Source organism: Megascapheus bottae, chromosome 7, assembly GCF_031878675.1.
Source record: "Megascapheus bottae isolate mThoBot1 chromosome 7, mThoBot2.hap1, whole genome shotgun sequence".
NCBI lineage: Eukaryota > Metazoa > Chordata > Mammalia > Rodentia > Geomyidae > Megascapheus > Megascapheus bottae.
The window spans coordinates 33362685-33382905 of record NC_143515.1 but is presented as its reverse complement, the minus strand read 5'-3'; the positions used below and the strand labels follow the sequence as shown (position 1 = coordinate 33382905).

Sequence of the window (20221 nt, the reverse complement as noted above, 5' to 3'; positions counted from 1 at the left end):
GTCCCAGGATCTACCTGTACCCCAAGCTATACCTGTCTTTAATGGGATGGGTCGTTGGCACCTACAGACGATGAGCCATCCTCTTAAAGGCTCAAGGGGATGAGAGACAAAGACAAGCATTTTTCCCTGCAGCTGACCTTCAACCACTTTAGGAGTCTAGTGAGGTAAACTAATACCATTCTGAAAGCACACCAGAAAGAGGCAGGAAATCAGATTATCGGTATCAGCTCTACACCAAGTGTTTTAAGAGCAGCCATGACCAAGCTGAGCACCAGTGGCTTGTGCCTAGAAATGGAGCAGTGGTTCAAGTGTTAGAGTGTGTGCCTTGAGAGAAAAAACTCAGGGTCAGTACCCAGGCCCTGAGTTCAATTTCTAGTAGTGACAGACAGACAGACACACAGACACACACACACACACAGACACACACACACACACACACACACACACACACACACCAGGCCCTGAGTTCAATTTCTAGTAGTGACACACACACACACACACACACACACACACACACAAATAGTCATGATCACCAGCTTATTTATACTACTCTTTGGGGTTTATTCTTAAAACAACAACAACAACAAAGTTAGCTCAAACTAAGAACAATATGTCTAAGACTGCTTTTTGCAAAGATGCAAAAGAAAGGAAACAACCTATCTATTAAATCTAAAAGCCTAACAGGAGACGGTTATACATAAAATGTGATTTGTAAACATTATTGTCTAGCATGTATGAGGCTGTGGGTTCCATTTTCAGTATCACAAAACTAAAATGGATGGCTCAGGTCTATAACCCTAGCTACTTGGGGGCTGTCCTTATTTTATGATAAGCTTCTGGTGGTTTACTTCCCTGAACCTGATACTGAACATACTATGCCCAAGACAGGAACTCAGCCACCTTCAAGTCCCCCAAATAATCTGCCCTTATAGAGACTTCATGAACCAGGCTGACTTTGCCATCTGTGTTCTGATGATGGACAGGACCCTACTGCAGTCAACTTTCCCAAGCATGGTACACTCTCAAAAGAGACCTATGCATGTTCTCACTGGGACACTGCCTCTGCTGGCCTTCCAGCTCTCCCTGGCATCTTATTCACCCTCCCACTGCTTCCTCCTCCTCTTCCTTCCCTGCCCTCTCTCCTTTTAGGATCAAAAAAGCACAATTCTCCCTCTCTGTCAAGCAGAGCAACCTCCTCTCCTTTGAAGCCTGTTCAAGGCATTCTGAGAACAAAGACAGCTTTCTTCCTAAGAGAAATTACTGTGAATAAAATTTCCTTTGCCTCATTACACATACAAGGGTTGGAATCTTTTTAAAGCTTGGTCAGTTATAAATTGCAAACAAGCAGCTGCAGAGCTCTCTGAAGATGAGCCTCTCCATTGATTTAGCTACTGCCCCCGAAAACCAGGTCATTAGATGAGTCAGGCTGTCAGGGATCTTTATACCTGAGGACTTTACACCATTTCCTGTGGTGTCCACTTTCCAGTTATGAGCCCTGGCCAATGTTTTACAAAATATGAGCCACAGTCTATGGACTAACCATCAGTGGGGAGCAGCCTGGCCTGCCTATGTCTCTCGACTCAAGGGTGGGGGTGGGGCTGGGATCAGAAACTTCCATCTTGCTGGTTGTAATTTCTCATGGTGTCTATCTGTAGAGATGAGCTTGCCAAACAGCTTTCCTGACCTAGAGATGGTGAAGATGAAGGCCATTACCTCCATTCAGGGCTCTTCCAGACTATGGAGAGCCTGCAAAATCCTCAGGGAGTGGAAACTTTCCCACAGGCTGGTAGTTGCCCTTGGTAACCATCCTCAACTCAGGTGTGACAGGGGAAGGGTGGTAGTTCTCTCTAGGAAGCCTATCAGAGACTCTAAAACTGCTATTGCCTTGTGATTGTCTGGTGGTTAATGTTGTTCTTGTATTTAAGCTAGTAGTATGGGCGAGCCTGTGATTTTATTATTGACTGATAAAGAGAAATAGGCCAACATGTTTTCATGATGCACAAAAATGTTAGGGTCTTTCAATAAGAAGCATTTAAAAAATAAGGCTGTAGATTAAGGAAGAGAAGAGTACAATGAAATGGTCTGAGGGTGAAAGGAGGGAGGTGCGAGAAAGCTGTGAGCCTCATGGCGCTTGTGGCAAGCCACCCTGAAGAGGCTGACCCATCCCCTGGCTCCTGCTTGTTCTTCTCACCTGTGACAATGGAATTTTACTGCAACTGTTGGAACTTACTGTTGGAATTCTATGTTGGAATTTCACTGCAGTTGCACTTTGGTGTATACAACTCTAGGACTTTCTAGGATGATATAATACCTAGGTTTGGTCAATAGTTTCTCTCTCTCTCTCTCTCTCTCTCTCTCTCTCTCTCTCTCTCTCTCTCTCTCTCTCTCTGCCTCTCTGCCTCTCTCTCTCTGCCTCTCTCTCTCTCTCTCTCTCTCTCTCTCTCTCTCTCTCTCTCTCTCTCTCTCTCTCTCTCTCTCTCTCTCTCTCTCTCTCTCTCTCTCTCTCTCCCAGAGCTTGAACTCAGGGGCCTGGGCACTGTACCTGAGCTTCTTTGTGCTCAATGCTAGTGCTCTATTACTTGAGCCACAGCACCACTTCCAACTTTCTCTGAGTAGTTCATTGAAGATAAAGTTTTAAGGACTTTTCTGTCTGGGCTGACTTCAAACTGGGATCCTCAGATCTCAGCCTCCTGAGTAGCTAGGATTACAGGCATGACCCACCGTGGTCACATATGTAGTGATATTCAATGTGGCTTTAGACAAAACCTAGGGGAAGGTAGCTCACAGGAACAAAAAAGGCCAAGAACTAACGTACCTGAGCTCCTTGTTCTTGCCAAGCCACAGCAGGAAACCACATTATGAGGGTAATTCCCATACTTTCTGCTATTGGGCTGCTACCAGGCTACACTGGAGATGCTTCTAAGCCCGGGTACCCAGCAAGCTTGTGCTTCCTTCCACCATGGCCTTAGTTCCCCCAGAACTGGTCAACTTCAGGGTTGTAAAAAGCCAGGGTTCAGCAAAGAGAGGTGAATGAAGTGCTGGTTAGAGGTTCAATAACTCCTCAGGATATAGGGTGGCTAAGCCTTCAGCAGGCTGTGTCTCTATTTCTTCAACTATAAAATGGATCTGTATAACAGAGCAGAGAGAATGAGGAGGCTGCATCTGGCTCTGGCTCTCATGGCCACTGCAGTCCATTGAACTCCGTAGAGACAGCGCAGGGGCACAGCCAGACCGGCACCAAGCACCTCTGTGCCTCGAGGAGGAAAAACTAAACATGGGCAAAAGAGATCCTAAAAAGCAAAAGGTCATCATATGCATTCTTTGTGCAAACTTTCCGGGAGGAGCACAAGAAGCACCCAGAAGCTTTGGTCAACTTCTCAGAGTTTTCTAAGAAGTGTTTAGAAAGGTGGAAGACTGTATCTGTTAAAGAGAAAGGGAAATTTAAAGACATGGCCAAGGCGGACAAGGCTCAATATGAAAATCTACATCCCTCCTAACAAAAAAAAAGTTTAAGGATCCCAACACACCAAGAGGCCTCCTTCGGCCTTCTTCTTGTTCTGTTCTGTATATCGCCCTAAAATCAAAGGGGAATGTCCTGGCCTGTCTATTGGGAGGATGTGGAACAACAGTGCTGCAAGCAGCCTTATGAAGAGGCTGCTGAGCTGAAGGAAAAATATGAAAAGGATATTGCTGCCTACCGAGCTACAGGAAAGCTGATGCATCAGAAAAGGGGGTTAAAATGGAACTATAATAATATCCCCCTCCTGAGGTGGCTCTGAGCCAATCTGATGAGCTCAAACATGCAAAATATTTGCAAATTGGACACAAAGACATGATATTTCAGGGAAATGATAAGCTTACTCTGATTTGAACATTATACAATATATATATACATGGAAACACTATCCTGCAAATATGTATAATTATTTTGTGTCAATTTGAAAAAAAAGTTTACACATTGCCTTGCTCAGAGTGCAATTTATAAATGCTTGCTGTAATTTGGGGTGGGGGAGGAGGCTTAGAAGGGAAAAATGAGAGAAAATGAGGAAAGACATGACACTGTTCAAAAAGAAAGGTATTTGTTACCTGATTTATGTAACTGTAACCATTTTGTACACCACCTTTACAATAATAATAAAATAAAAATAAAATGCTTGCTGTTTGATATGTACCTGTAGTCTTACACATAGTTGAAAATGCAAACAAAAAACCTTTAAAAATATACATATCTTAGGAGGGTATTCCTCCAAAATTAAATTATCAAATTAAATTATCAAATTAAATTTGATAATAGCAAATGTTGGTGAGGGAGTGGAGCTACTAGAACTCTTATACATTGCTGATAGGAATGTAAGATGAGCAGCCACTTTGAACAACAGTGTGGCAGTTTCTGGTAATGTCAAAGACTGTATTCATTATACTTATACTTGAACCAGCAATCCCATTCGTAGTTATTTATTCAAGAGAAATAAGGCATACATCCACAAAAAAAGCATTCATAGCAGTTTTATTCATAATAGCCAAAAAACTGGAAGAAATTGAGGTATTCATCAACAAGTGAATAAATTTTGGAATATCCTTTCTATGGAACTCTATTCACCAATAAGAAGGTATGAGTACTGAGACAATCAACAACATGGACAAATCTCAAGTGATTATGTTAATATTGATACAGTGGTCTGGAAATAGAAAAACAATAAAAACAAAGTAAAAGAGTTGCTGCAGGGGCTGGGGGAAGGGAAAAGTGATTTTGAAGAAACATGTTAGGATGATGAAAATGTATTACACCCTGATTGTAGTTGTGGAGACAGAACTGAACACATTGGCCAACAATTGCAAAACTGTGTAGTTTTTAAAGGTCTTAATAGACCTAATATTAAAAGCTATCAACAACTGTCAACTGTTACCTGAAAGAGGGAGGAATTGGGTAAGGAGGATAATGAAAGATACCTTTTTATTCTACTTAAACACATCTGTAGATGGGTGCTAGTGCTTTCCACCTAGTCCTAGCTTCCCAGCAGGCTGAGACTTGAAGATTGAGGTTCAAAGTATCCCAGGTAGGAAAATCTACTAGACTCTTATTTCCAACTAACCACCAGAAAACTGGAAATGGAGCTGTGGCTTAAAGTGGTAAGAGTGCTAACCAAAATTCAAGCCCCACAACAAAAACAAACAAACCACATCTGTACTATTTAAATCTCTCTCTCCTTTCTCTCTGCTTCTCTGTCTCTGTCTGTCTCTTTCTCTCTCATTTTTCTCTTTGCAGTGAAATGCTGGGAATCAAACCCACCAACTCATGTTTGATAGACAAGCTTTCTACTACTCTCAGTCATATATAAATTTTTATAATAAGCATATAATTCATGTAATTATAATGATTTCATTACCTTTTTTTTTTCTTTTTGTCGGTCATGGGGCTTGAACTCAGGGCCTGGGCACTGTACCTGAGCCTTTTTTGCTCAAGGCTAGCACTCTACCACTTTGAACCACAGCTCCATTTCCCATTTTCTGGTGATTAACTGGAGGTAAGAGTCTCACACATTCCTTACCTGGACTGGCTTCGAACCACGATTCTCAGATCTCAGACTCCTCAGTAGCTAAGATTACAGGTGTGACCCAGCTTCATTACATTATTAAACAGTGATAACGACAATGCCACTTGTCCTGAAAGAGCATTGTGAGATGCAAATAAAATACTCTGAAAAGGCTCACAGCTCTTTCTGGTTGATACAGGTTTAGATTTCACTACCCACCTCCCCTCTCCTCTTCACTGCATTCCTTCAGATGATCCACACACTCCCAAGTGACAAGGTACAGAGGCCATGGGTCCTCCATTGAAAGTGGTGGCCATGACTCACCTCGGTGACAAAGAGTGTGCGAGGGTCAATGATGTCCAAGAAGTGCCTGAAGCGGCCATAGAAGGATGTCTGGAGAAGAAGGAAAGGAGAGGAGAGGAGGTCAGATGTGGTGCACCATCTTCAGAACATGGGGAACTTATCATGATGAGTTGGGCCTCTCCATTCTGAAGGACTCCCCAGTGAGGGTGATGAAGGCCCATGAGGCCTTGACATTCGGGGAATTCGAGGCCAGCTTTTCTGGGCTGAGAGCTTCCTAAAGTTAACTCAGAGAGACCACTAAGACGCCCAGTGGCTGAGTAGCTTAACTTCCCTTCCAGGTACTTCTCATTTGCCTCCCTTTTTCCTGTAGTCCTCAGATCTGTCCGGAACCCTCCAACACTCCCAATCATTGCCCCCATCATCAGGCTGGAGGTGAGACCTGGCTCCCAGCCACCTCCCAGCCTTCCTGCCCCTCACAGGGCCCTTCTCCAAGGTTCTGCTCCACTGCCCAGATGGAGATGAAGTTTGCAGCCTCCTTTCAAACCACAGCCCTGGAGATGTGATAAGCCTCGGGATGAGGGGCAGCTCCCCCCAAGCCTTGTCCCAGAGCAGGGGCCCTGGGAAAGCAGGGCTTTGTACTAAGCAGGCCACAGGCATTCTAACACAATGAAAAGAAACCTAGCAACGCTATGGAGGGGCCTTCTGCCTAGGGATAAAGCCAGCTAGGCAAAGCCAAACTCAAGGGGAAGAGAGAGTGCCAAGCATGGGAATGGGGGAAGGTTCCAAATGCAAGGGTTTCATGCCTCACTCATTGCACTCTAGATTCTGCCCCAAAGTCCCACAGCTCTCCAAGCACCATCCTCTACACAGTGGAGGAAATGGAACCCTCAGCATCCTCTCCTCTTCCTTAAAAGGACAGCAGCTTGTGTAATGAATCTCTTTCCTGTTCCTTCCGGCATAGACCTTGCAAAAAGCTATAGGTCACCCTGAAGTTTCTCTTCATATCTCACATTTCTCTTCTCAGCCCCTGTACAGCATACCCCACTTCCATCCCATTCTGGGTAAAACTGACACACAGATCAAAATTTAGCACCATTCCCAACCCAAACAATTACTTTTCTAATCTCTCACAGCTTAAATGCCCTAAACCAGTTATGACCTGAGACATTTCCAGGACTATTGTCCTGGCAAAATTTCAGCTCCCAGAATTTAATCTAAGAAAATAATATTCAGAGATGTGGTTCGTAGTATATATTCACGAGACTGGTTCATGCTAAGACCTAAGCATTAGTGTTTGAAATCAACCTAGACAGGAAAGCCCATAAGATTCTCATCTTTAATTAATCACCAAAATGCTGGAAGTGAACTGTGGCTCAAGTGGATAGATTGTCACTCTTGAGCAAAAGAGCTAAGGGACAGTACTCAAACTCTGAATTCAAGCCCAGTATGGCCTCCTTGCCCTCCGCAAAAAAAAGAAAAAAAGCAGATGGTCAAGATGCCTACTGCCATGTTATCTTCAAGAGTGGCTAGTTCGGGCCGGGAGTTTGGCCTAGTGGTAGAGTGCTTGCCTAGCATGCATGAAGACCCGGGTTCGATTCCTCAGTACTACATACATAGCAAAAAGCCAGAAGTAGTGCTGAGGTTCAAGTGGTAGAGTGCTAGCCTTGAGAAAGTCCAAAGACAGTGCTCAAGCCCTGAGCCGAAGCCTAGGACTGGAAAAAAAAAAAAAAGAGTGGCTAGTTAAGAAATAGAACCACATACCTATAGTCAACTTATATTCAACAAAGGAGCCAGAGATATACAATGGAATAAACACAGCCTCTTCAATTATTGGTGCTGGGAAAACTGGGTAGCCACATGCAGAAAACTAAAAATTGATCCCAGCCTGTGGCCATGCACAAACATTAACTCAGAATGGATCAAAGACCTCATATCAGACCTGAAACCCTGAAACTGCTACATGATAGAATAGGAGAGATACTGGAACTCAAAGGCACAGGCAAAAACTTCTTGAACAGAGTCCCAGGGTTACAACAGATTGGAGAGAGACTCAACAAATGGGACTACATAAAAATAAAAAGTTTCTGCACAGACAAAGGCACAGCTACTAAAGTAGAAAGACAGCCAACCAACTAAGAAAAGATATTTACCAATAATACATCAGAAAAATGCTTAAAATCCAGTATCTACAGGAAACTCAAGAAACTAAACCATTCACTAAATGGGCAAGGGAACTAAAGAGAGACTTATCCAAAGAAGAGGTTAAAATGGTTAAAAAGAAGAAAAACATATAAGAAAATGCTCATCATCCATGGTCATAAAGGAAATGCAAATAAAAACAACCCTAAGATACCACCTTACCCTAATTAGGATGGCTAACATTCTGAACTCAGACAACAACAAATGCTGGTGGGGCTGTGGAGAAAGAGGAACCCTACTATACTGCTGGTGGGAATGTAAACTAGTTCAGCCACTCTGGAAGGTAGTTTGGAGGTTTCTTAAAGAACTGAAAAGAGACCCTCCCTACGATCCTGCCATACCACTCCTGGGCATCTATCCTGAACATCATAACCCAGGATATGATAAGGACACCTGCTCAGCCATGTTCATTGCTGCACTATTCACAATAACCAAGCAATGGAAACAACCCAGATGCCCTACTGCAGATGTGTGGATACAAAAAATGTGGTACTAGCTGGGTGTTGTGATTCATGCCTGTAATCCTAGCTGCTCTGGAGACTGAGATCTGAGGATCAAAGTTCAAAGTTAGCCCAGGCACAAAAGGACCTGAGACTCTTATCTCCAGTTAACCTCTCTAAAAAGGGAAATGGGGCTTGGTTCAAGAGTAGGGCGGCGACCTAGACCTGAAGAGCTCAGGGACAGCGCCGAGGCTGAGTTCAAGCCCCATGACCTATAAAAAAACAAACAAACAAACAAACCATATGGAATTCTACATAGCCAACAGACAAGATAAAATAACGGCACTCTCTGGGAAGTGTATGAAACTTGAGCAAATCATGTTGAGTGAGATAAGCCAAGACCAAAGGAACAAAAAGTACATGGTGGCCTTGATATGTGGAAATTAGATCCAAAGAGTACAAGAGCGATGACTCAATGTTTGGGTACCCAAGGCTATGGACATGGTCTTGGAGATATAAACATAATTACATAGACATAAAAATCTATGATGGGACATATACTTTATAGACATAATATTATATTATATAGATAGATATCTATCTATGACATATAAACTCTCGGCTTAATTTTAATTATGTTCTAAAATCTATGTGCCAGTGATTGCATATAGATTCCTTTCTTGAATACTTGTTTGTTAAACATGACATTTGAAATATGATGTAAAAATCAGTGTTAATAAAATCTCTCAATTAAAAAAAAGAATGGCTGGTTAGATAAGTGATAGTCCATTCATATGACTGAAAACTATGCAATCATGTTTTCAGACAACAGCTTTGATATGAAAAAATGCTTATGATTTTGTAAAACATATCATATGATACCAACTTAATACATAAGAAAATAACTAAAGATAAATGCTAAATGAAGAAAAAAAAGTGAGGAAGAACATGGATGTGTCATGAATTTCTAGTTAAACACTGGTGCTTACTGACCAAGATAAGGAAAGTAAGAAGCATACCTTTTTTTTTTTTTCCCAGTCCTGGGGCTTGAACTCAGGGCCTAAGCACTGTCCTTGGGCTTTTTCCTCAAGGCTAGCACTCTGCCACTTGAGCCACAGTACCATTTCTGGTTTTTTCTATGTATGTGGTACCAAGGAATCAAACCCGGGTCTTAGGCAAGCACTCTACCACTAGGCCAAACTCCCAGCCCCCAAGAAGCATATCTTTAAAAGAGAGGAAGATAAAAATGTTTGCTCATATACATTTGAGATACTTAAAGGACTTTCTAGGTACAACTTCAATTAACATTTGGAAAGACAGAACTGAGATTCATGAGAAGGTTCTGAAGTTAGAACACTAAACACCACAGATCCAGTCAGCCTGAGACATCTAGGTGCTACAAGTTAGTAAAGAATGAGACAAAAGGAGTTTGTTTCTTGTGAGCACAGGGTCAACCTAGTCTGGACTGAGAAGTAGATATAGGGTCTTGTGTCTGTGGAAACCACAAAGTTTAGAATAGTGTAAAATAGATGGGACCAGAAACTATTTGAAGTTAACCACATGTGTGGACTGTGAGGCAAAGTGGCAGAGATAGGCCAATCAAGAGGTAGATAAGGCTGAGAGTGTAGGTCAATGGTAGTGCTTGCCTAGCATGCAAAAGGCTCTTGCTTTATCCCAAGCAAGGCAAAAGAAGGAAGGAGGCAAAAGGTGTATGTTTCAATCCTACTAACACCACTTAAATGGGGAGATTCTGGGCATCTGTGATTTTAGAGAATGCCTTGCCATTCTCAGTGAGGATCCTTACTCAAGATCTCACAGATATTTTACTGCTAGAGCAAGTCCTTGCAAGAAATATTGTTTCTTTGCAGAGATAATAGCTTGATCTCTCCAACTGCTTGATGAATGGCAAACAAACTTTTTATTTTGATTTCTCTGAGTTCACTTGTATTTTTTTCAATAAGTTAAAATGTTTAAGGCAGGCCAGGAGTTTGCCTTACTGGTAAAATGCTTGCCTAGCATGCACAAAGACTGGGGTTTGATTCCTCAGTACCACAAACATAGAAAAAGTCAGAAGTGGTGCTGTGGCTCAAGTGGTAGAGCTCTAGCTTTAAGAAAGCCCAAGGACAGTGCTCAGGCCCTGAGTTCAAGCCTCAGGACACACATACAAAAATAATGTAAAGTTACATTACACACACACACACAACCCATCTTTATCTAGTCACACAGTACATGTTCTTTTTCTTTACTGGAAGAATGAGTCAACCATATGATTCCTTCCCTTTTCCTTCCCGAGAAAAGGTGAGTCAGATGATTCTCCACAGGGCCTCAGGCCTGCAACCCCAGCTGGCCTGCTTCAAAAGAACAAGCGGCTAAGCAGGAGCAGGCCTTCAGAGCAGCAGCTGACAGCAAAGGCCCAAGAAGCCTTTCTGTTCCAGACTCAAAATCACTGTTCTTGAAATGAGGAATGAAATCCTCACTGATACTCACTGGATACTATGTTGAAAATGAACTATACAACTTGTGGGTGGGGAAGGAATGGAAAAATTGGGAGAGAGCAAGGAAAAGGCTGACATTGTCCAAAAAGAAATGTATTCATTACCTGACTTACATAACTATAACCCCCTTTATATCATCTTTATAATAATAATACATTTTTAAAGAAAACTATGATTTATATAAAACATTATATTAAAATAAATTTTACAAAAGAAAGAAAAGTGTTGACCCCTTTCCATAGCACAAACCAAAAGCAGCTTTGAAGAGTAGCTCATTTTCTAGAAGTAAATGATTAAAAGATGTAACTATTGGTAAGATTATTTTATTTCAGGGAAATAAAACTGCCCACAGAGCACACTAACCTCTCAACCTTGACGTGAAGGGTACATTTTCCTGGCTAGAGGCTCTCCCCATCCCAGAAGGAGCCTGTGAAACTTGCCTGTACAGACCCAGCCCAACTGGACCATCTTGGAACCTGTACATACACCGCCATTCCTACCACTTGGGCACTCTATTAATTGAGCCACCCCTCTAAATCCTTTTTACTTTTCCTTTCTTAAAATTTGAGATGGGGTCTCTCTTTTTTGCCCACTCTAACCTGGACTGCAGTCCTCCTACTTATATTTTCCATGTAGCTGGAATAAAGAAGTGCATTACTGTATTCAGTAGTAGAAAAAGGGAGACAGAGGAAAAACATTAAACATTAGCTGCCATTGTTGTGCCAAGATTGTCCCATGTTCTGGGAATGACCCCCTCCCCACTCCTTGCTTAGGGCCCATGCACTAGACATCAAAAACACATGCTACCCTGGATTTGATGCTCAGTGGTTAGACACCTGAGCTCTGACTAATCTTAAAGCGACCAGTGGTTTGAAATCACCAAAGAGCCAATCAGGTGATTTTAACTATGGAATTCCCCTAGAGCTTGTTTGTATAAAAGCTGTGTAAAAGCCTTGTTCGGGACCTCTTTGCGTTGCCGGCTATGGGTACACAAAGGTCCGAGTTTGAACTCGTATACAAGTTCGAACTCGTAATAAACGACCCTTGCTTTTAGCTTTGACTATGGCCTCTGGTGGTTCTCTCGGGGTCCTAGGAATTCGGGTACAACACCATCAACCACATTCAGAATGAGGAAGATTCTACAACCAAACAAGGTAGTTTCTATAATACAAGGAAACCAAGAAGGTGATAGGGCTGGAAATGTGGCCTAGTTGTAAAGACTTACCTAGAATGCATGAAGCCCTGGGCCTCGGTTCAATTCCTCAGTGCCACATACACTGAAGCTGAAGTGGTGCTGTGTCTCAAATGGTCCAGTGCTGGCCATGAGCGAAAAGAAGCTCAAGGAAAAAACAAAAAGGAAGGAAGGAAGCAAGCAAGCGAAGAAGAAAAGAAGAAAAGAAGCTCAAGAACAGTTCCCCGGGCCCTAAGTCCAAGCCTCAGGACTGGTAAAAAAAAAAAAAGTTGGGGGGGGGAAGGCAACAAACAATGAGTAGAAGAATCAAAACAGGGAGCCTGATGCAAGCAAATAAACAATTTTAAAAAGGAGGTGACAATCAGGAAATTTCTAGTAGTCAATGGTTATTTTAGGATATTAAAAACTACTTTAGGTGTGAGGGTATTGTGTAGGGATGGTTATGATTAAGATAAAACTAATTTTAAAATCTCTCTACTATGATGAGATTCTCTACTATGACGAGATACAAGGCATTCACCTCTGTGGAATTTCCTCAAACGTGCAATTTCTATCTATGAGGAACACATTAGGAAAACCCAAAATGATGAACATTCTACAAAATGCCCTGTCAATACTTCCCAAACAGTCAAAAATAAGAGAAGTCTGAGAAACTCAGACCAGAGCAAGACTAAGAAGGCAAGGTAACTGTAATATGCAATCCCGGAACAAAAGGTGTACTGTTGGTCATGGGGCTTGAACTCTGGACCTGGGTGCTATCCCTGAGCTCTTCAGCTCAAGGCTACTACCCTACCTCTTACACCACAGCCCCAGTTCCTGTTTTCTGGTGGTTAATTGGAGCTAAGAGTCTCACGGACTTTAGTGGCAGGACTGGCTTTGAATCATGATCCTTAGCTCTCAACCTCCTGAGTAGCTAGGATTACAGGCCTGAGCCACCACACCCAGCTGATTTCTTAGTCCTGACAAATGTCCCATGGTACTACAACAAAATGGTAGCAGAGATCCTAAGGAAGAGCCAGGAAGGAATTGTTTTGGTTTTGTCTCAGTCCTAGGATTAGAACTCAAAGCCTAGGTAGTATCCCAGAGCTTTTTTGCTCAAGACTAGCACTCTACCACATGATCTACTGTTGTACTTCTAGCTTTAAGGGTGATTAATTGTGGATAAGAGTCTCATGGACTTTCCTGCCCCAGCTGCCTTTCAACCACAATTCTAAGATCTCAACCTCCTGAACAGCTAGAGTTATTGGTATGAGCCACTGACACTAGGCTTGTTTTGTTTTCTTTTTTTTTTTTTTTTGCCTGTCCTGGGCTTGAGCTCAGGGCCTGAGCACTGTCCTTGGACTTTCTCAAGGCTAGAGCTCTACCACTTGAGCCTCAGCACCACTTCCAGCTTTTTTCTATGTATGAGGTACCAAGGAATTGAACCCAGGTCTTTGTGCATGCTAAGCCAAACTCCTGGCCCGGCTTGTTTTGTTTTCAATTTCTGTAAATCTAAAAGTATTCCAGGGCTGGGAGTTTGGCCTAATGGTAGAGTACTTGCCTAGCATACATGAAGACCTGGGTCGATTCCTTGGTATCACATACATAGACAAAGCCAGAAATGGTGCTGTGGCTCAAGTGGTAGAGCTCTAGCCTTGAGAAAGCCCAAGGACAGTGCTCATGCCCTGAGTTCAAGTCCCAGGACGGGCAAAAAAAAAAGTATTCCAAATAAAAATATTTATTTTTAAAAACTCCAGGGTGTTTTTATTTTTACGTATACCTACTATTAGGTCAATGAAATGACAGGATGTTTGGGTTTTGCTTCAAAATTCACTGTCTGAAATAAGACTAGCCTTAACTTGATTATTGTTGGAGCTGACTGATGTGTACGCAGAGGCCTGACGATGGTTGTTTCCACTTGTGAATGTTTGAAAATCTCCAGAAAAACAACAAAGACAATAAACAAACAAGGACTCTGGAGCCAGAATTCCCTAGGAAGTTATTTAATCTATTTGCGTACTGCAGTTTTCTCACCTGTACAGAGAGATGATTGTATTTGCCCCTTCAGGTTGTCAATATGAGGAAAAGGTTGAAATAATGCTCAATTTATTATAATTTTGGGGGGAGATGGTCACAGACCACAGCGCATCCTCCACCCTTGCCCCACCGCCTGAAGTTGCTGAATATTCATTCTTTCCTCACTCCCATCTCCTGCACAGACTCACCTCCTTTGGGTAGAGGAAAGGAATAACAGCTCTGAAGTGATTCCTGAGAACAAGGAGAAGCCTCTTTTCCAAACCCCACAGAAAAAATGGAGTTCCAGCTCATGGTACTATGCACATTCACTGGACCCCTACTACACGCCAAAATGAAGGCAGGCCTCAGACAAAGATAGCTGAGCCCTGAAGAAACCTGTCAGTTCAAGATATCCAAGGCAGACCACTGCATCTTTAGACTCACCTCCTCAGGGCCTCAAATTCTACTATTCAATATGGCCCCACTTGGTTGTAATTAATTTTACAGGATTCCTATAGGAAAATTTGGCTAGGAGTTAACCCATTCTCCCAATCATCATCTGCATTGTTTTGCTCAGGAGCTCTTGCTTGGCTTTTTTGTTCAAAACCAGTGCTCTACCACTTAAGCCACACCTTCATTTTCAGCTTTTTGTCCACTACTGAAGACAGGAACCTCATGCGTTTGTCTGCCTGGGCTGCCCTGATCCTCAGGTCTCAGCTTCCTAATTAGCTAGGATCATAGATGGCAATAATGGCAGTTTAACTGAAGTCTTAATGGCAATTTAATTGAAGACCACAAAACCTGCTGTGGTATCTGCAGCACATCCATTTAGTCACAAGTCTTTACAAAGCACCCCTAAAATCAAGACACTGCTAAGTCAACAAGGAATCAAGGTATCCATAGAGCCTACTTTTGGATGAGGGAGACCCCCCAAACAATGATGCAGATATTATGCAGTAGAGGAAGAGCATAGTCAAAAACTCAAATTTGTGCTGGGCATGATGGTGCATACCTGTAATTCTAGCACTTGGTAGGTTGAGGCTGAAGTTTCTTGAGTCCAGTCTGGTCTACACAATGATTTCAAGGCTAGCCTGACTCTATAGTAAGACTCTATCTCTCAAAACCAAGTGTTAGAATGTAACCTCAATGGTATAAAGCTTGTCCAGCATGTACAAGGCTCTAGGTTCAAACCCTGTCATCTCAAGAATACTACAACACACTTGGTGATGGGGTGGACATACATTAGAGAGGAGGAGGCAGGGCAAGAGGTGAAGACAGGGAAATGTGATATTCCTGTAGATGGCTGAGGGTGGAAGGAAACAGGGTAGGTACAAAGGTGAAAAGCAGCAAGAGTGGTGGGAAGGAGGTATAAAAGGTGAGTAGGTAGTATGATTCAAAGTAGAAATCAGCATGGGTGGGCCCTTCAAAACTTTGAACCCCTGGGCTGGGAGTTTGGCCTAGTGGTAGAGTTCTTACCTAGCATGCACAAAGAGCAGGGCTGGATTCCTTGGTACTACATACACAGGAAAAAACTGGAAGTGGTGCTGTGGCTCAAGTGGTAGAGCTCTAGTCTGGAGAAAGCCCAAAGACAGTGCTCAAGCCCTGAGTTCAAGCCCCAGGACTGGCAAAAAAAAAAACAAAAAAAAAAACTTTGAACCCTATCAGAGGTGAGGGCTTTACCTTAGATGCAGGTAGAGTCATCACAGAGTGGTGCTGGTTAGTGTGTATATGTAGGCGTCACCTGACCAGACCTGCATTGTTGGGACTCTGCCATAAAGAAGAGGCAAGGATGGGAACGAGGCCAGGACGGAAGCAAAAAGACCTATTTAGAGGCTTCCACGATAGCTCAGCAAAATGGATGAGCAAGGCCGGTTTAGGAATGTAGTTGTGCAGATGGGCAGTGAAGATAGCAGATGAGAGCTGAGATCATGGTCTCTGCTTGAATTTAGAAGGTGAGTAAAAGGAAATACACAGGCAAACTCCAGGTTTATGACTAGTGTTTGGTGGCAAGTTAAGCTGCTTGCTGAGCTGCTTGCCAAGCAGGGAGCAGTGTGGGAGGAGCAGGTGTGGCAGAAAGAAAAGTTCTTAACATAGATGAATCACATGTGCCCATGCACCATGCTTCATGCAGACTACTATGCTGTTGGAGGGCATTTCAATAGCATTATTGCAAACACTTTACTACCAAAAAGAGGTACTGACAATGAATGCCTGCAGGAACCAAATCACCCAAAATATGAATTCATGGCTCCTTCAATGATTACAGCAAATGGCCTGGTGATTCAATCTACTAATAGTTACTGAATAAAAGTCTACTAGGTAACTGGATATCCTGAGTATCCCACACAGATAACAGAAACCAGGGGAAAGAGCATCCTCTAAGTTGTTTGTTGGTTGGTTGGTTTTTTGGTTGGTTATGGGGTTGAACTCTGGGCCTGGGCATTGTCCTTGAGCTCTTCAGCTCAAGGCTAGCACTCTACCACTTGAGCCACAGCACCACTTCCATTTTTCTGGTATTTAATTAGAATAAGAGACTCATGGACTTTCATGCCCGGACTGGCTTTGAACCTCGATGCCCAAATCTCAGCCTCCTGAGTAGCTAGGATTACAGGCATGAGCCACCAGCGCCCGGCTTCATGCAACCCCTATCATGTTTTTACTCAACATGATACAATACCCTAATCCTGCTTCTGGTTGAAATAAGAAACAGAGAAGAGCAAGATCAAAGGGCCTACATGGGTTTGAGAAGAACAAGAAACCATGGGATTAGAGAAGCACAGGGAGGACTGCAAGGAAAGACTGAGTTATAAAGACCCCTGGGGATGGCCAAAGAGGCTGCAGGAGTGAGCTGCTAAGACCAGCAGATAATGGTGCCAGAGAAGGAGCAAGGGTTTCCCCGAGGACAGAGGACCATCTGAGCCTGACAGAGGGTGTGCCGAATGGGGATGGAAGGGTGGCCGATGAGGGATCATACAAAGCTAGGCAGGATCATTCCTAAGATGACATAGAAGGCATCTTAACACTAGCAGAAAGGTGCCAGCCTTTCCTCAAAACCTACAAGCTGAAACAGCTTATTTTAAAAAGGAATCAGGTCCCATTTAAAAAATCCCTGGGGATATTTTCTCAGACGATTCAGGAATCCAGCTCTTTATCAGTGAAACTCAGGACTGGATTCAGTCCTACTTCTACTACTTCTATCTCAACCACCACTACCCCCAAAAAATGAGAGAGAGAGAGAGAGAGAGAGAGAGAGAGAGAGAGAGAGAGAGAGAGAGAGAGAGAGAGAGAGAGAGAGAGAGAGAGAGAGAGAGAGAGAGAGAGAGAGAGAGGGCGCCACTATACCCACCCGACCTTCTTACTATTTATTTCCTTTCTTCCTTCAAAGTTCTTTATGGCACCTCAGCTGCCACCCACTCCCTAGCAAGCCCTTGTTTCACTTCAGCCAAGTCTCTTAGCCCTTTTCCTAATAACGTGTGCTTTCTCCTCTCTGGAGGCAGCAGGGACCCGGGGGTCTGCGGCCTGGGAACTAACCCCCGCCCCCCGGGCTCTTGGTTCCCAGGCCTTGCCAGCATGTCCTGGCTGCAGGCTTGATCTCAGGCCCCGTGGCTGGCGCCAAGTTAGTGGTGCCCTGGCAGGGCCACGGGAGGAAAGGACCACAGTCACCATGCCCCAGAGAGCCCAAAGAGGTCTGACAGAGGCAGGCGCTCCATGGCGCCAGGGCCCGGGTACGGAAGACCTTCCTGGGAGGACACAGGGGAGATGCTGGGGAGAGCTCTGGGGGTGGTGGACTTACTGAGGGCAGCGGCCCCAGGGGATGACACAGCGTTTCGCCCGCACCCCCACTTCTCCTGCACGTTCTAACCTCTTTCCTGCAAGGCACCTGCCAGCCGACTGGCTGCGTCAGCGAGTCCCCAGCCTGGGATGGAGGTCGCCGGAGCACCGCACCCCTCCCTGCTCCCGCTCCTGCTCCCACCCCATTGCGCATTGTGGACCCCTCTCCGGGGTCGCGGAATGGGGTGTGACTGCAGAGTAGAGATGCTACTTAGCCAACATCTTGGAAAGAATGTCAGTCCTACTCAGGGAGAAAAGTTAGAAGGCAACCCTGACACGTCAACTTCTCTTCCAGGGTGAGACTCGAACTTTGCGCCCGGGGCGAACGTCTTGCACAAGCTGGAGCGACCCTGCCCGGAGCCTCTCGGACCCTAGTGCCGGGGCTAGCTGACCGCGGCCCACCGTGGCCAATCACAGGGCGCCTCCGGCGGGAATGGCTGGAGGGCGCGGGCCGCCAGAACGTGACAGCGCTAACCGCCAATAGGAAGCCGAAGTGGGAGTCCTCGCTCGCCCTACTGACCAATGGGAAGAAGGTGGCTGTGGCCGAGGTCCCCGCGGCACCAGCTGCAAGCCCGGGTGGCCGCGGGTCGCAGACCCTAGGATTGAAGGGGATTCGGGAAAGGAGCTTGCTCGCCCTCCCTGAGCCACTCACAGACCCTCAGACCACAGCCCCGTCCTCACCTGCTGGAAGCGGGGCTTGCCCAGCTGGAAAGGCGGTGCATCTGTCGAGGCGTTAGTGGCACTGGCCGCCGCCGCCGATGCTGTAGTCGCTGTATCCGCCATGGCCACTGACGCCCGCAACCCCCGGCCCTTTTAAAATGTCCCTCCTCGGCCCCCGCCACCGCTGCCTCTCCGGATTGGCCACGAGCAACCGCAGCGAGCCGGGCGCGCAAGGGTTTGTGGGGAGTGTAGTTTTTTTCCCTGCCTCTGCGCTTGACAACCTAGACTGCGGAGAGTTGCGCCCACGCAGACCACGTCTCGGTTCCCGCCACCAGGGCTGCAAGGCAGGGGTGGCTGTCGAGGAAGTGTTCCTGCAGCCCCGTGGTCCCAAGTGGGCCACAGAGCGGCCCCTCTCTTCTTGCTTGCCTGGAGAAGTTTGGACCGCGGCCATCAGCATTGCGCCTGGAGCAGCAGCCCAGGACAAGGGCACTGCACAAGCCGGCCGACCTGGAGCCCGATGGACCAGAACTCTAGGCCAAGTGGGGTTAACTTGGAAGGCTTTCAGCAAGCTGCATACTGCGGACTTCTGCCATTTCTCCTGCTACCACCCTTCCTCCTGCTGCTCACTTCCTGGAACAAACTGGGCTTGGGCTGCCATGACACTTAAGTATTCTATACTCAAGAATTTTTTTCACCCAATGGTGACTCTCTGGCTTCAGACTAAACATTGTCTTTTCATAAAGTCACACAAAAAAACCCCACTTATTTTCCGTAGCCGTTGGATTTGTAACTATTGATGAATGCACTTAAATATTTTGTCTTTCCTACTGAAAGCGCCACAAGGAAGAGGTATGACTTCAATTCACGACTGATCTTGAGTGCAGCATCACAGGGCTTACCTGTGTTGGAGTTAAATGTCCGGATGGCTCCTGCCTCCTTTCACTAGCCAAGGAAGCCTAAAGCCTAGGTGGAAAAAGGCTTCAATCAGGGATTAGGATTCAGTAGTATCAAGTACCAACCTACAAGAACGTTAAATGTAGCCTGGCACTGATGGCTCATGCAGGCAATCCTAGCTACCCTGGAGGCGGAGATCTGAAGATCATGGTTTTAAGCCAGCCCAGGCAGGAAAGTCTATGAGAGTCTGTTTCTAATAAACTACTCAGAAAAAGCTGGAAGTGGAGGTATGGCTCAAATAATAGAGCACTAGACTTGAGCAAAAGGAGCTCGGAGACAGCACCTAGGTCCTGAGTTCAAGTCTCAGGACTGGCAGGAAACCCCCCCCCCAAAAAAAAAATCCCTTTAAATGTCAAGCCCTGCAGGTTATGACACAAGCCTTGGCACAGATAGTAAACATTCCTGCCGAATGAAGTAGCTGAAGAAACCCAACTGATCAATGAATCAGAGAGGAAGGAGGCGAACCTTCCTGTCTCAACCAAGATAAAATTATTTGTTCTGAATATTAGGAACCACACTTTGGGTCTCATTAGTGTCATATTGAGGTTTAGGACTGGTTTGTGCTTACCCATGTCTTTCGGGACACTACATGAATTTTTGTATTCTTGAGTTTTCATC

General features: G+C 44.7%; 1 protein-coding gene across 2 annotated transcripts in view; it reads right to left on the bottom strand.

The window, feature by feature from the left end:
- Positions 1-18785, bottom strand: part of Sfxn5 (sideroflexin 5) — a 112407-nt gene extending 93622 nt beyond the window's left edge. For both annotated transcript variants that reach the window (XM_090336702.1, XM_090336703.1), the window contains exons 1-2: positions 18671-18785; positions 5859-5927 (exon numbers count right to left, since the gene is read on the bottom strand). In XM_090336702.1, coding sequence (XP_090192828.1) covers positions 5859-5927; positions 18671-18772 — 171 coding nt within the window. In that variant the 5' untranslated portion in view covers positions 18773-18785. The remainder of the gene's footprint in view (positions 1-5858; positions 5928-18670) is intronic.
- Positions 18786-20221: the final 1436 nt, after the last annotated feature.